The sequence below is a fragment of the Cyprinus carpio genome, chromosome B13, assembly GCF_018340385.1.
Source record: "Cyprinus carpio isolate SPL01 chromosome B13, ASM1834038v1, whole genome shotgun sequence".
Lineage (NCBI taxonomy): Eukaryota > Metazoa > Chordata > Actinopteri > Cypriniformes > Cyprinidae > Cyprinus > Cyprinus carpio.
This window is the reverse complement of record NC_056609.1, coordinates 2,366,244-2,381,190: the sequence shown is the minus strand read 5'-3', so window position 1 is coordinate 2,381,190 and position 14,947 is coordinate 2,366,244. Positions and strand designations below refer to the sequence as shown.

At 35.4% G+C, this 14,947-nt stretch overlaps 1 protein-coding gene across 6 annotated transcripts in view; it reads left to right on the top strand.

Moving 5' to 3' along the window:
* The window catches only part of LOC109072910 (CUB and sushi domain-containing protein 1-like), a 492,278-nt gene that overhangs the window by 372,086 nt on the left and 105,245 nt on the right, over positions 1-14,947 (top strand). For all 6 annotated transcript variants that reach the window (XM_042736246.1, XM_042736245.1, XM_042736243.1 and 3 more), the window contains 7 exons: positions 1,410-1,579; positions 3,302-3,458; positions 4,639-4,830; positions 7,379-7,505; positions 9,502-9,704; positions 10,429-10,620; positions 13,283-13,421. In XM_042736246.1, coding sequence (XP_042592180.1) covers positions 1,410-1,579; positions 3,302-3,458; positions 4,639-4,830; positions 7,379-7,505; positions 9,502-9,704; positions 10,429-10,620; positions 13,283-13,421 — 1,180 coding nt within the window. The remainder of the gene's footprint in view (positions 1-1,409; positions 1,580-3,301; positions 3,459-4,638; positions 4,831-7,378; positions 7,506-9,501; positions 9,705-10,428; positions 10,621-13,282; positions 13,422-14,947) is intronic.

The following is a 14,947-nucleotide window of genomic DNA, read 5'->3' as shown; positions in this document are numbered from 1 at the left end:
GCCAAAACTGGCCAGCCAGTAATAATATCTGGCCCGCGCCCGTAGCCAGATTATTTTGATAGTGCTGGTTCTGAAATAGATTTGTCATGACAGCAACAGTTTCTCACAATCACTTTGTCTTTAGTGATTTTGCCTTCAAATTAAAAGTACAAGAACGTTTTTGCAGCAATGTTTTATTTTGAGATGAATTGAGAGCTTTTAATTTGAAAGTTCTGAAAGACATTCAAAAGAGTCGCTAGACACACCTCTAAAATAGCCGTCCTGAAATGTGTGGTATGAAAAAACTAACAGTGAATTATTGAAACGTAAAAGTAGGCTACATCAAATAATTATTGCAATAAGTTAGCCTTCAATGTGTAACAAGCAAATTAAAATGATATACATTTATTATTCACAGTATGGAAAGAGGAAATAAAACATTGTTCGTTAAGAGCATGACTCAAACATGCCATTAATGGGCTTATTCAAGTCCTCTCTTATTATTTTATTTTTTTTGTTATATATATCCATTCCACATCTCAGACAAGTTGCAAGTTGATGAATGAAGGTACTTGCCAGGTTACGTGTCACTACTCTGCTTTATTAATTTATCCAGTGTAAAACCCGGACACCGCCTCACCGGCTTTTTGTTAATGACTGTCCTACTACAGGATTTAAAGTAACAGCTCACTACCAGTTACAAAAGACACTGTAACAGTTTGTCACAGGCAATTCTAGTTGCATTTTTCACCAAGTAATTTCTTAAATTATCCTTTAACTATGTTCTGGACTGCCATCTAGTGGTGCAATTTTTTTTTTTTTTTTTTTTTTTTGCCTGATGCCAAACTTACTTGCCAACCCCTGCCCTGAAGAATCATATCAACTTGTGGAAACTGTGCATCCGATGACCCCTTTAATAATATTTGCGATTTATGTTTGTAATATCGATTATTTTGTCATCCAATTTTTTGAGAAGATACTGCCTCCCTTGCCTTCTCAGAGAGAACGCCCCTGCCCTGCTGCTTATATACCTAGAGAGTCGCTGGTGCAGAATATTAAACAGAAGGACATCTGATCCTAACACAGCAGTGTGCTTTTGTGACCAGCAACTAGCTAATGCACAAAGGCCTCTATTAATTAGTATTCCTCTGAAGTTGTTCTCGCAGTGATTTATCAAAATGACAAAGACTCAAATTCCAGACGGTACAAAACCTTGGCCTAAAATTGGCCTGTCAGTGGGAAATGGAGTAGCAGCTGTCAGGGAACTACAGGCTTCAAGGGAACCCAACTTATTTGTTACCAACCCCTAGTTTTTCACAGCCATGTGTAGCTTTGATAAGTTTGCGCTTTATGCCCTCAGTATGTGAACATTTGGCTTCTCACCAATTTTTTTCTACCTAATCTTTCCCATCCATCCTGGGTTTGCCTAGCTGAGTGTGGAGCCACTTCTGTGGGCAGTCAGGGTGTCCTGCTATCCCCCAATTACCCAGCAAATTACGACAACAACCATGAGTGCATCTACCGCATTGAGACCGACAGAGGCAAAGGGATTCAAATCACAGCCACCACCTTCCAGCTTCACGAGGGAGATTTCCTCAAGGTAGGAATTATATATATATATATATATATATATATATATATATATATATATATATATATATATATATATATATATATATATATATATATATATATATGCATTTTTATTTTGTATTTTTTATTTTTTGTATTTTAGTATGTTTTAGTAGTGTTTTAGTATGCAAGTTAAAATTCTGGTATGTGATGTGGTCACTACCAAAGCATTACTGTCACTACCGAAAATATGCAGTCACTATCAAAACATGGGATGTTTTGTCAAAAATAACGTAAGATGTTAAGATGTTATGCTAGTTTTTAATTCAATGTATATTCAAACTAAAGAATCCAAAACTTTTAAATCAGAATGATCAAATTTATGCCTTTTATAAAGAAAAATCAGATTCAAAATACAAAAAATCTCATAAAATGCACTTGAAATATTGTTAAACATTTTACCTTTGAAAAAAAATATTAAAAAATCCTTCTGTAATATATATACAATGTAGATGTAAGCAAAATCTAAATATGTCAATTGACATATAACCCTTCTAATTACAATCATTATTACTGTGTTTCACTAGTGATAAGTTTGGGGAGAAGACAAATATTCCAAAACTTTCTGAAAATACAATATGAGAATTAACTGCACAATTACCACAAATGTGTACCTTGGATATTATACAATTTTAATTAATTGAATTATTAATTGAATTAAATTATTGCTTATTTTATTGATTCATCATTTTATTCATTCATTTAAATACTACAACTATTTAAATTAAAATCATAAAATGTTTAGTTCAGACTCTAAAGGCCACATCAGTTGAATTCTTTGTGAATGTGGTCAGTTGTGACGTTGCAAGCACCAAATAGAGTTTCAAGAACTTTGATGAAGTTTGGCGATTGCAACACCTCTGCAATACTGTTAACATGTAACAGTTTGTAATCCATGAGAGACCAGCAAATGGGACTTGGAGACACCATTAACTATTCATAGATTAATTTACGTTACAGTGCTCAAGGCACATGTACCATCACAGAAGAAAGATGGTCCCTTAAGACCAATAAGGCCACTAATTAAGTCACAAATGGAGGATAAGAATGAGGTGCAATTCCAAACACATACATTTTGTCAAACTTATAGTGATTCTGTTGCAATGAATCATCAAAATATTGTCTGTCAACATTTAGGGATATTTATCGGTCAGCAAATTAGGTCTTAGACTTGTATATCTGGCAAGGTCTGCAAGATTTGTAAGGAAACCGCTATTCCCTTATTAATTATGTTGTTGATTGGACGTTTTAGTTGATTTCAGCTTATTTTTGAGGCTGTTTTATCAGTTTGCACCATTGTAGACAACCAGCAGAAACAGTCTGTCTTTAGACCAGTGGCAAATTCTGCACATGCAATCTGGAATCACATGATATTTTCCATTAAAGCTTGAAACAGTGTCCTCCGCCACAGAAAAGTGGAAAACTGCTGCTTGACATTGATTTATGACCTTTAATATTTTTCCCTATGCCGCAGTGTTTACCACCCTCTCTTTGCAGAGGTTATTGTTTCAAAATATATGCAATTTCACAAAGCAATTACATAATTCAGACACCAAAAGCCAATATTTTGAGAAAACACTTGTTTTGTGTTTTTTAACACCAGGTATATTATCAGAACAAGCATTTCTGTGACTGCCTGCTGACAAAACAAGTAAACATTCCTGCTTCTTTTGGTCTTTGGTTTTCATAGGTTTATGATGGTCAAGACAGTTCATCAAGACTCCTGGGCAATTTTACAAAAAACGACATGTCTGATGTCATCCTCAACAGCACGTCCAACCATCTCTGGATGGAGTTTAACAGCAATGGTACCGGTTCCAGCAAAGGATTTAAGCTGTCGTACAGTAGTAAGCTCCATGCATTAATCACACAATAATTCTTTAGAAACAGCTACAGAAGTGCACAAATACAGCTTGATATATGAAGTAACTTTTCTGAGCGAATCTTAGAAACAATCGTATCTAGTGGTATTCACCTGTGTTCGGGTGAAATTTCTTGCTTCTTCAATTTTCCCTCTTGGCTGTCACTCAATATAAAGTCACAATCAATATACTGACACTGTCAGATCATATTTACTGTAAACACTGACAAATCTAGCATTCACTTTGATTAAAAATGAATTGTGGTTTCAGGATGGTTTGAAACTTTTTTCAGCTCAATTTATAGAATAGTCACCACTGTGAGGCAGTAATTTGATGCCTGACTGACAGTTTTGACAAAATAATCATATTTTGCACATCCCGCATGCACTAAATACAGTAGCCATTTTGCTTTCTGTTTTTGCTAACTATTAAAGGACCTACTTAAACTGTGGGACATGATCTAAAATTTTCCAAACAAACCTTTTTTTTTTTTTTATCATTTAATTATCAAGGTTGTGAAACAGAAGCACAATAACTTAAATAAATACATACATACATAAACACAATCATTATTCTTAATATTACACTCACACACACATTCTGACAGCAATTGTGTTAAAATCAAATACTGCTACTCTAATTACAAGAAAGAACGAGTAGAAACAAAGACAGTAAAGACACAGCATGTGCAAGATATTACGGTTTTAATTGCTGGTCAGAGACAGTCTGATAATATCCTCATTATCCACTGCTCATTATTTCCTCGTTAAGACAACCACGATCTTCCCAGCCAAAAGAAGGAGAATAGTAAATGTATTAAAAAGCGGCTTTGCAGGTTTATTGTTTTCGGATGACACATTTTTTGAAAAGGCTTTAGCTTGAAATGTTCCTGCATTGGAAATGTGCGTTAACCAATCAGTTAGAATGGACGGCATGTTTGAAAGGGTGATCTTTGAGTTGAGCATATGCTGTGCTGGTATTAATTTGAGGTCAGCTCCTGGGGGCTGCATAGGTAATTGTTGTGAGCAGGTGTAGCTTTATTGCACCACCTTTATGTCATTATTAAGCAAGAGGCTGATCCAGCCTGCCAGGGGGTTGATTTCAGGTGGCCAGATGTCTTTTTTTACCATTCAAATTGGCTTACCTTGATCCTGCCTCTCTACAGGTTTTGACCTTGTCAAATGTGAGGAGCCAGGGACGCCTAATTATGGCTACAAAATCCAAGACGATGGCCATTTTGCAGATACATACGTTTTGTACAGTTGCAATCCTGGATACACACTGCATGGAAGCAGCACGTTGACATGCCTCAGTGGAGACCGTAGGGTGTGGGACAAACCACTTCCATCATGTATTGGTGAGTTTACAACATTAACATTAACATACATTAATTTTCTTTGATGATATAAAGACCATCGACTATAATCTGTACCCATCTGTTTTATATCGAGTGAGTGTCTTGCTGTGCTTTGCAAGAGAATGGTTCTTTTCACATTTGTTTTTTCAAGTGAAGGTTTTCTCTTTGCTGTTAAATTTTTTTTCAGGGAAGGGCTTGAGTTCCTATCCCTCACGAAAACCTGTCAAAGAGCCTCTTAATTGGTTGTCAACATTTGTCATCATTTCTAAATCTTCAGTGAAAAGCAGGTGAAAAAATAATAATAATAATAATAATAATACTGGTGTACTGGAAAGGATGAGCATCAAAACAATCCTTAAATACCTCAAATATATTCTGATACAAATGCTATGAAATTTAGACTTTAAAACTTATACATGAAAATTGAAGGCTTAGTTATGAAAAATAATAATATATTCTAAAACAAGCTTCATGAAATTTAGATTTAAAAGCTTAAAATAAAATAAAATAAAATAACATAAAATAAAATAAAATAAAATAAAATAAAATGATTGTCAAATCACATTAAAATGATTCAATCTAATGGATCAGGAAATTTTTACAATGTTTAGTGATAAACAGGTGTTTGGTGGTGTTTCTTTCTATCTAGTGTTATGCAGTTTATCCCGAGGGGCCTTTAGTTTTCTTTTACCCTACCATATATTTGGCTTGGATTTATATATTTTTGGCTTCAGTACATAAAGATGATAAAGTTCAGCAGTTGCACCATTCTTTGCTCTCTCCAACTCATGTAACAAGATGTAATCCAAGAGAGATCAGCAAATGGGACTTAAGCAAAGGGAATTCCATTAACTATTCATAGATTAATTTACGTTGCAGTGCTCAAGGCACATGTACCATCACCGAAAAAAGGTGATGAAGTTTGATCATGTTTCCCAAAGCTGATATTAAATTCAGTATTTCAGTATGTGGAGTATGCAGACCCTCAAGAGATTTCTTTTGCTTTATCTTAACCAGACAGATATTCCTTGCGCCTTCTGGTGAACCTGGCAAGAGACAACATTCCCATTGACTCTATAGATTATTTGTAAGATTTGGATAGTCTGATGACTTTAGACAAATATTGCAGTTGAAGTTGGCCTTTTTTTCTCTCTTACTTTTATGCAAACACTGCACATATTTATGCAATGATAAATTGCACTATGAATTAACAAAAAAAAAATAAAAAAATGTTTTTGCACGTGGATGAGTTGGAACAGATAATGAAGTAGAGCTAGAGATAGAATCTATGAGTAGAGCTAGTAGATAATAATAATAAGATCATAATAAAGAATTAGTCCAAATATGACCTTAAGTATAATGTACCCTGCAAATACCTTGATACATTAACTGAGGACCTGCATATCAAGTAACTAGCTATTATCATCTGATACATCACTGTACCAAGTAATTTATTGTGTGATGGAAAGATCATGTCATCAGATCAGAATAGTTGTAGAGAGTAGTATAGTAGTTACAGTAGTAGTTAATGCCTAATCAAAGTTATCAAAAAGTACAAAACTTTGCATATTACACAAAACAGTCCCACAATGAATGCATCAAATATTACAAATGATTGATCTCAAATAATTTATATATAAATATATGTTTATAGTATTGTACTCTGTGACTTCTTGGAAGTATGGACATTTTCTGCAACGGGGTGGTATACTGAGCTTGAACCGAATGCAAGAGTGTCTTCATACTGTAATTCTGATGAAGAGAATGTTCTTACGAGACTTTAGTAATTGCATGTGAGCCCCATGAGCAAATAAATTGCTTGGGGGAATGGAGAGATGCTCTCTCCTTGTGATTAGGATGAGGTAAATGATTACTCTGTAGCATTGTATACTTACACAGAGAGTATTTTAGATGCATTACAGTCTTTACCGTGCTGTACTCATTCCTTAATTAAACATTCTTGGGTAAGATGCAGTTTGAGAGAATGGTGTGGAAAATGGAGGATATTGCCTTGAGCCGACATTGTACTGTTGCATTTATTTAGAATTAGTCGACATAATAAACTCATTTTCTATATTCTCTGCAAGCTGCATTATATACATAATGGCTAAAAATGCCCAGAGTATACTATAATTTAACTTCAATCAGCTTTGTTTAAATGTTTATATTTGGACTATAATTTAATAATGCAAAAAATCTAAACAGTCTAAAAAATCTCCCTTTGCTTACGCTGCTTCATGGTTCGCATTAAAGATGTAACCTTTAACTATGATGTCATCTTACATTTTCATTCTTTTTAGATTTATATGCTGAATTATTATTTGTGTCATATTAATTCATTTTGTAGTAATTTGTAGTAAACTGAAACTTGATTTATTGTTTTGTTGCTTACAAGCACTGATATTTGCTTCTGGAAATGCAAATCTATTTAAAGACCTAAATTCTTGTGTGTGTGTGTGTGTGTGTGTGTGTGTGTGTGTGTGTGTGTGTGTGTGTGTGTGTGTGTGTGTGTGTGTGTGTGTGTGTGTGTGTGTGTGTGTGTGTGTAGCCGAGTGCGGAGGACACATTAGCGGCGCCACATCTGGACGGATTCTGTCTCCTGGTTACCCGGCCCCCTATGACAACAACCTTCACTGCACCTGGTCCATTGAGGCAGACACAGGCAAAACCATCAGGTACGAAAACCGGTGCTTGCAAACCACATTAATGTTTTTACCACCCCTCCTTTAATTTCCATGTAATTCCCATACAACCTATAAAGGAGCATGGTGATTGCACTTCACCCTGCTGTGCGGCCTACCACTGGCTGGCATCTGTTCCTACAAGTGCATTACCATTACACAGAGGGGGAGGGTTAGTGAAAGGGCAAAAAGAATAGAGACACAAAAAGCAATAAGCCAGTTAAGCCTTCAAAAATGGAGCAAAACTCAGGTAAGCCAATTCGGTTGATCCGTTTAAGGAGAATATGGCTTATAAGAACAGATAAAAGGAGGCGTTGTAAGAGTGGGATGTAATCCATACCACTGGGCTTGAGTCATGTCATTTGCGTGCTGCAGGTGTTTCAATTATTTCTATACATGCAGGGTCCAGAATGAATGCTCGCCAAGCACCGAATGCCAGTAAAAATTGACTTTGGCAAGCAGAGTATGTGAGTGGAGTGGAGCAATAGCAATTTCCCCTCCGCTCTCCAAGCGTCTGTAATCACTCCGCTACAACTCCACTCCATCTCTCGCTCCCAGCTCACAGGTGAAAGAAACCCCTCTGTAATTTCACTCCATAGCATATATTTGCACTGTTACTGTGTTTTTTTTTTTTTAACATCATCTAGGCTCAAGATGTATTAAGTGAAATCATGTTTGCGTAATTCCGTACAGTTGCTAGGGTGTTGCATTAGTATGATGACATGGTTGTTCGCATTTTTCAAAAGACTGCACTGAGAGGACAGACTGAGATTTACTTTTTATGATTTATTTTCATATTAAAGGGATATTTCATGGTTTATTTTTTTATTTTTTTGGTAACATTTAACATTTTTACATTTATGTAAACAATATATATTAAACAATTGACTAATAAATAACATGTAATTAAGCTATTTGTTGATAATATTTTTCTTTCATTTTTATGAAAGAAAAATTATTATTGTCATACCTATATAACATTATATAGGTTCATAATCCAATTCAATTGCTAGCAAAAAGGACCCTGCTGGTGAATGAAATGTCACTTATGAGCGGTGTGGAGATATTTGAATGAATAACGCTGTGTTTGTGGAGAGCAGAACTCGTGGTTGTCCACCCACACATCCCATAGAGACAGTCATTGTTGTGACTTAAGTTGATCAGTTCTGTGTTTACATGCCAGCTGCAGTGCTGTGCTCGACTCGAGGAGGTCAGACTACAGCCCTGTTGAGTGTAAACAATATAAATCCCAGTGGCTCAGTATAGGAATAAATATATTCTGAAGGCCTTTGGGTTTGATCAGTTCAGTGCTGAGGAAAATATGTTTTGTTTGCATTTAGTAAGTATAATATTATTGGCAAAGATGATCCAGGCATATTAATGAGGTCAAGTTTTGCTTAGTCTTTTAAAATAAATCCAAACACACTTTCAAAAACCTATAATAATGATGTGTATTTTAGAGCTGTCAAAATGCATTTCACAGGAAATTGCATTGTCATATCTATACACAAAGAAATGTGGATTCAGCTGTGGGTAGCTTGAAGCTGAATGCTCATTTGTCATAATGAAAGAGAAAAATTGATGAAGATGATAATGATCATTCAAAATGGCAAACTCCTGGGAATTACCTAGTACAAAAACAACAACAATAATGTAATTTAATTGTCCATCTGCTCTAAGATCTATATCTGTGCCTCAATCCTCATTCAAGGAGCATTGTTCTTCTGCGAGATGCATGCAGTTTTATTTTTAAACTAGAGAGCCATAAGTTACATAGTTTATTTTAGCTTTAATTATGGATTATGTATAATATATATTTTCAGAACATATCTTTGTGAATTCTGGACTTCTTATTTTATCAAATAATTGAAATTAATTATATGTTAATCTGCAGATGTTTTGTGCTTATGAATGTCTTGCAGATGTTTTTGAAATTTTTGAAAGAAAATATAGCAACATTGAATATTCTCACTATTTTTGACCTTCCCAGCCTTCACTTCATAGTCTTTGACACGGAAGTGGACCATGACATTCTGAAAGTTTGGGATGGACCAGCGGAGAGTGGCCTTCTGCTGAAAGAGTGGAGTGGATCGCTTTTACCCGAGGACACTCACAGTACCTTCAACATCCTCACGCTTCAGTTTGACAGCGATTACTTCATTAGCAAGTCTGGTTTCTCCATCCAGTTCTCTAGTATGTATCAGCTTCTCTGTGACTGTGTTCAGAACAGCATACTAGCATAAAACTTTTAGCATATATCTTTGCAGTATGCACACTGTATACTGTATGCAGCTTTATGCATGCCAGTGCTGCATGGAATACTCTATTCTACAATGCACTGCGCACACCTTGCTTTTCTATTACCAGCGTTAGTAATGTTGAATCAGCATACCATTCTTTCTTGGCTCTTTTTTTATTTTATTGGACTGCCCAAAAAACAGCTTTTAGATTGAAATGACAAAATAATTGTATTTCCAAGATAATAAGTCTGTCATCTAAATGCAGTGGCACGCAGTGTAGTGTATAGTATAGTGTATGCTGGGCAACATGCAGTAAGTAGTAAGCTATTGTTATAACAAAGCATTTCTCTCTTGTTAATTTCCTCTGATCTCTCTGCTCTCATTATACATTGTTTTTGTATTTTGAAGTGGCTATGGAGCATATTTTTGTTAAGAGAGCAGAAACTGTTGCATATTTTATTTGACTTTTTGACAGTAATATGATATGAATGATGAAATATAATTAAATTAAAATCTCCATAAACATGAGTTTAATGCCATCGCATATGTGAGCTGCTGTGCGACTTGGCATATTTAGTCAAGAATAGAGGTCAGTTTTCCCATGAATAAGTGATTTTCCGCTCGCTCTAATGTCTCACTGATCCACAGCTGATTCAAAATTTATCTTTTTATTTCAGCTACAGTTGCCACGACCTGCAACGACCCAGGGACCCCTCAAAATGGGACACGCTACGGAGACAGCAGGGAGCCTGGTGACACCATTTCCTTTCAGTGTGACCCTGGGTACCAGATTCAAGGAGTGTCTGAAATCACTTGCGTACAACTCAACAGCCGATTTTTCTGGCAGCCGGACCCACCCACATGCATCGGTGAGATCCGACTTGAGTCTGTGCTTTTTAGTTTGCTTACTGGAAAGCTCCTTACAGAGTAAAAAAAAATGCATACTCTGTTAAAAGCATTTCTTCATTTTAAAAGTGAAATATTAATATAAATTACAGCTGTCAATGAAATACACTGATTTAGAGTGATTAATTACAGATACAAACAAGCAAACTTTAGAAAGATACTTTAGAACAGTGTTGATTTCGCTGACTAATTATTTTCGTCATTATTTTTACCAACGGCACTTTCTCACCAACGAAAACGAGACGATTACTAAATACTCTTTTGTCCGTCAATGAATTAAAACGAGATGAAAATGTCAGGGAAGGACGATTTGAGAAGATATCATCCAGTCAGACTCATTTCTGCAGAACTCAAATAACATACCTATACGTATGAAACGCTGCAGTTTCCATTAGAAATGAACACTAGAGGCAGTAAAACTCAGACAACTTTTAATCCTTTTCACACAACGTAAGATTTACCGGGACAGAGTTTCCAACACAGTTTGCTTGGTAGCTCACGTGATGCAGTGTTGCACTTGTAGGGTGAAGTGCTTCAGTACGAATCCTGTGAAACTAAAGTTCGACAAAACAGCTCAAACCTGCATATAAGAAAGTAAAATAGCACTGTTGCATCAACGAATGTGTTTTTATATCACTTTGCATTTGTTAACATTGTCGGGTAGGTTTAGGGTTGGGTTTGGTGTATGTTATTTGCCAACACGATAGAGCATTAACGTTTAGTGACAATTCCCGGACATTTAAATTCTGAACCACCTCAATACGTACCTGAACCAACGTTATATAAATGCAGCAATACGTGCCTGTACCAACATGATAAAAACATGGCCATGGTCACACATTGAACCCACATTTTTAAGTGCCACTCACTGGCCTTTTTACTTTGGAACTGCAGCAAAACGTGCAGCAAGGTACCGTAATTTTGTGTTGCAGAAACATCGCCACAAGGCAAGCATGCATTTCCAATGAGCCTTGGTTAGTGGTGACTGCACTCCATCATGCTGTGGGGGAAGCACTGGTACTGGTCATGGTAGAAGGAAACCTGAACATAGCAAAGTACAGAAATATCATTAATGAAAACCTGATCCTGAGCACTTGAACGTTCACCTCCCAGTAGGACAATGACTCTGAGCACACAGTCAAGACAAAGTGGCTTAGGTATGACTCTGTGAATGTCCTTGAGAGACTCAGCCAGAGCCCAGACTGAAACCTAGTCAAATATTTTTTGAGAAATTTGACAATGTCTGTCCACCGACGTTCTCAATCCAACCTGAGAGAACTGAATACTTTCGCAAGGCAATGTATATCAAAATCTAAATGCATCACTGTACCATTGTACCACCACAGTACTTTTTTGAAACTATAATCAGTTGTCCACTACCAATCATAAAGTCATAGCATTATAAAACTGTTAAAACTTAGTGTTCATGTATCAGGATGTCTTGTAGAATAGATTTAAGAGAGACACAAATTAGCTCAGCATTATAGGGAAAAGTATAGGTGTCTCACCCACTGCATTACAAAGTTGCTTTTATAATATTACCATGACCTCCTTACAGACCTCCAGTATTTCTCTGCTTCTTCTTTCTCTTTTTTTTGTCTTTTTTTTTCTCAGTCAGGCAGTATGCTCTGCACCTTCTAAGCATATTAAAGAATAGTATTTTTTTCTTTTTTTCTCCAATTTCCCTGTTGACTTTTTCTGATGTCATGCTTTGCCAGTTGCCATGATATTTTACAAGGTCCTCTTGGGTTCAGGAAGCAAAAATCCCATTCATCTTCTTCATAGAGAAATTGATTTTTAATTATAATATTTAATCTATTCAAGGCAGACCTAGCATGAGCTCAAAAGTTGTTAGAGGATGATTAATACTTTTGTACCTTCATTAAACAACAAAAAAGTAAAATTACTGAACATTACTTATAATTCTGTACCTTTAATATTTTGCCATAAATTTCTAATCTATCTTATTTTACATATTAGACAATAACCTGGTCAGTAGATTTATGGTGTATTGACTTTTTTTCAGTCTTTTGCAATGCTTCATAGGATATAGTTTATTCTGTCATAAAATGCATGAAGTACACAGTTTTTTTTTTTTTTTTTTTTTTTTTTTTTTTTTTTTTTTTTTATAGCAATAGTTGATCCATACCAAAATTATAATCTTGTGATCTCAGAACTCATTGATTGATTGGGTTCATGGCTTAGGCTTTTTCTATTAAAAAAAAAAAAAAAAATGTTTTAGATGTTTAGAGAAATACTTGGCAAAAATTGACAGGTCCTATCATAACAGTGCTGCTCAGTGCCAAACGTCAAGTACAGTTGTTTTTTTTTTTTCCTCCAGTATATCAATGGTTGTTTCTTCAAACAAGATATCCCCTTCACATCTACAATTCTCTTAGATTGTTGGGTAATAAAGTCCTGCCCAATCTACTTTACAATTCATCTTAGTTTCATTTATTGATTATTATCATTTAATGTTGTGGGGTGTAGTTGTTCTGCTAAATTAACTGATAATGAGCTCAGAGAAATCATCCTATAATCAGGCTGCTTTAACATTGTTTATTTTTACCGTGTTGAAGGATCGCATTAAATAATCTCTCGTCCTCTCTCTCCTTGTTATGACAGCTACCTGCGGGGGCAATGTGACAGGACCTGCTGGGGTAATTCTGTCACCCAACTATCCCCAACCCTACCCACCAGGAAAAGAGTGTGACTGGCGGATAAAAGTCAACCCTGACTTTGTCATCGCTTTAATCTTCAAAAGGTAATGTGCTCATACAGCGCTGAGTGCCTCTCACTCTCATGACACCCGAAGGGGTCTAACATCTCTTACAGGGTTATATTCACAAGTGCATTTTTAAACTCCAGTTTCTATAAATTCGAAGTGTATTTGAACATATTTAGTCTGATTTTTATTGTGAAATGGGGTTGCGAATTGAGAACATTTTCTCTGATCTCTTGACAAGTTTATTGTGCTACATAAATATACTGTACGATTCAGAACTCAGAACTTCCTCATCAGTCCAAAAATTGCTTTAATTAAAACCAAGCTGCTAAAACAAGTCATTTTGTAATTCCTCCTTTTATTACACAATATAGATTAATAAAAGACTCCCTGCACAGACACAGAACAACACCTGCTTCTTTATCATTGTCTCTTTGGCCCATCCATGAACAGACGGGATAAACATATCAAAAGGCATCACTGGACTAAAAATAGCATTATAATTCAAAGGATACTAATGTTAGGAAATTGACTGGTGATTTCACTGCAGTTTTGGTAAACCAGACACAAATCGACACAGAATTTGCAAATAGACTTTTTAAAGAAATATATAGAACTGACAGTAATGCCACAACATATAGGTGACTGTTTTTAATTATAATGCTTAATCATACAGAAATTGAAAAATAATACTCCCTTTATAATCACTGGAGCTGTCAGTCACTTCAGTTCAGCGCTGACTGAGTTCTGTACTCTCGCCAAAAATCCCATTATAATCAATGCAGCTGTCCACACTTCTCATTGAATCTCATATATAAATTTTGTTTGCATTGTGTTGATTGTGTTGTTTATAATGAAAGCACTTGTGAGAGTGCAAATTTCAAGTTACAATTGCAAGATCATTGTGTTCACACACTTAACAGACATGACTGTGATACAGTTTTCAGCAATGGGAGTAGATATAAACCCTTTCAAACCTTTCACAAAATAGGTAGTCTCAGAAGGTGTACTAGTAAAAAACATACCAAAGGTTTGCAAAAGATTTTAAACAAGGGGTTACAATCAGGGTGGAAAATTGTCTTTTATTTGTAAATTATGACCATTTTTGATGTAAAAATCATGCAAATTATATAAATGCACCTCAGGAAACATTATTAAAACAAACAAATAATAAAAAGTAATACTAATGTAGTTCACAACCCCTTTAATAAACAAACATTCAGTAAACAGGGAGTGTGCCAGGTACATATGTGGCATTTCTAGACAAATCAATATACCATTGCTAGATTACATCCACAGTCAATATCTTATTTTGTTTAATAAATAAACTTTAACTTTATCATTGTGGGGCACTTAATTTCAGAGAATACTATCATTTACCTTAAAGTCTTTAAAATGGAGCCAGACTGCATGGAGCAGGTTTAGAAAAACCTGAAACAGAATTTCTAAGAAGCTAATGATTTTTATTCATTTATTTTTTGTACTTAGTGGTGAAAAATGCCTCAGTGTTGAAACATATTATGAATTCAAATCACTGCAGTTTATTATGAGTGTCATGTATCTCA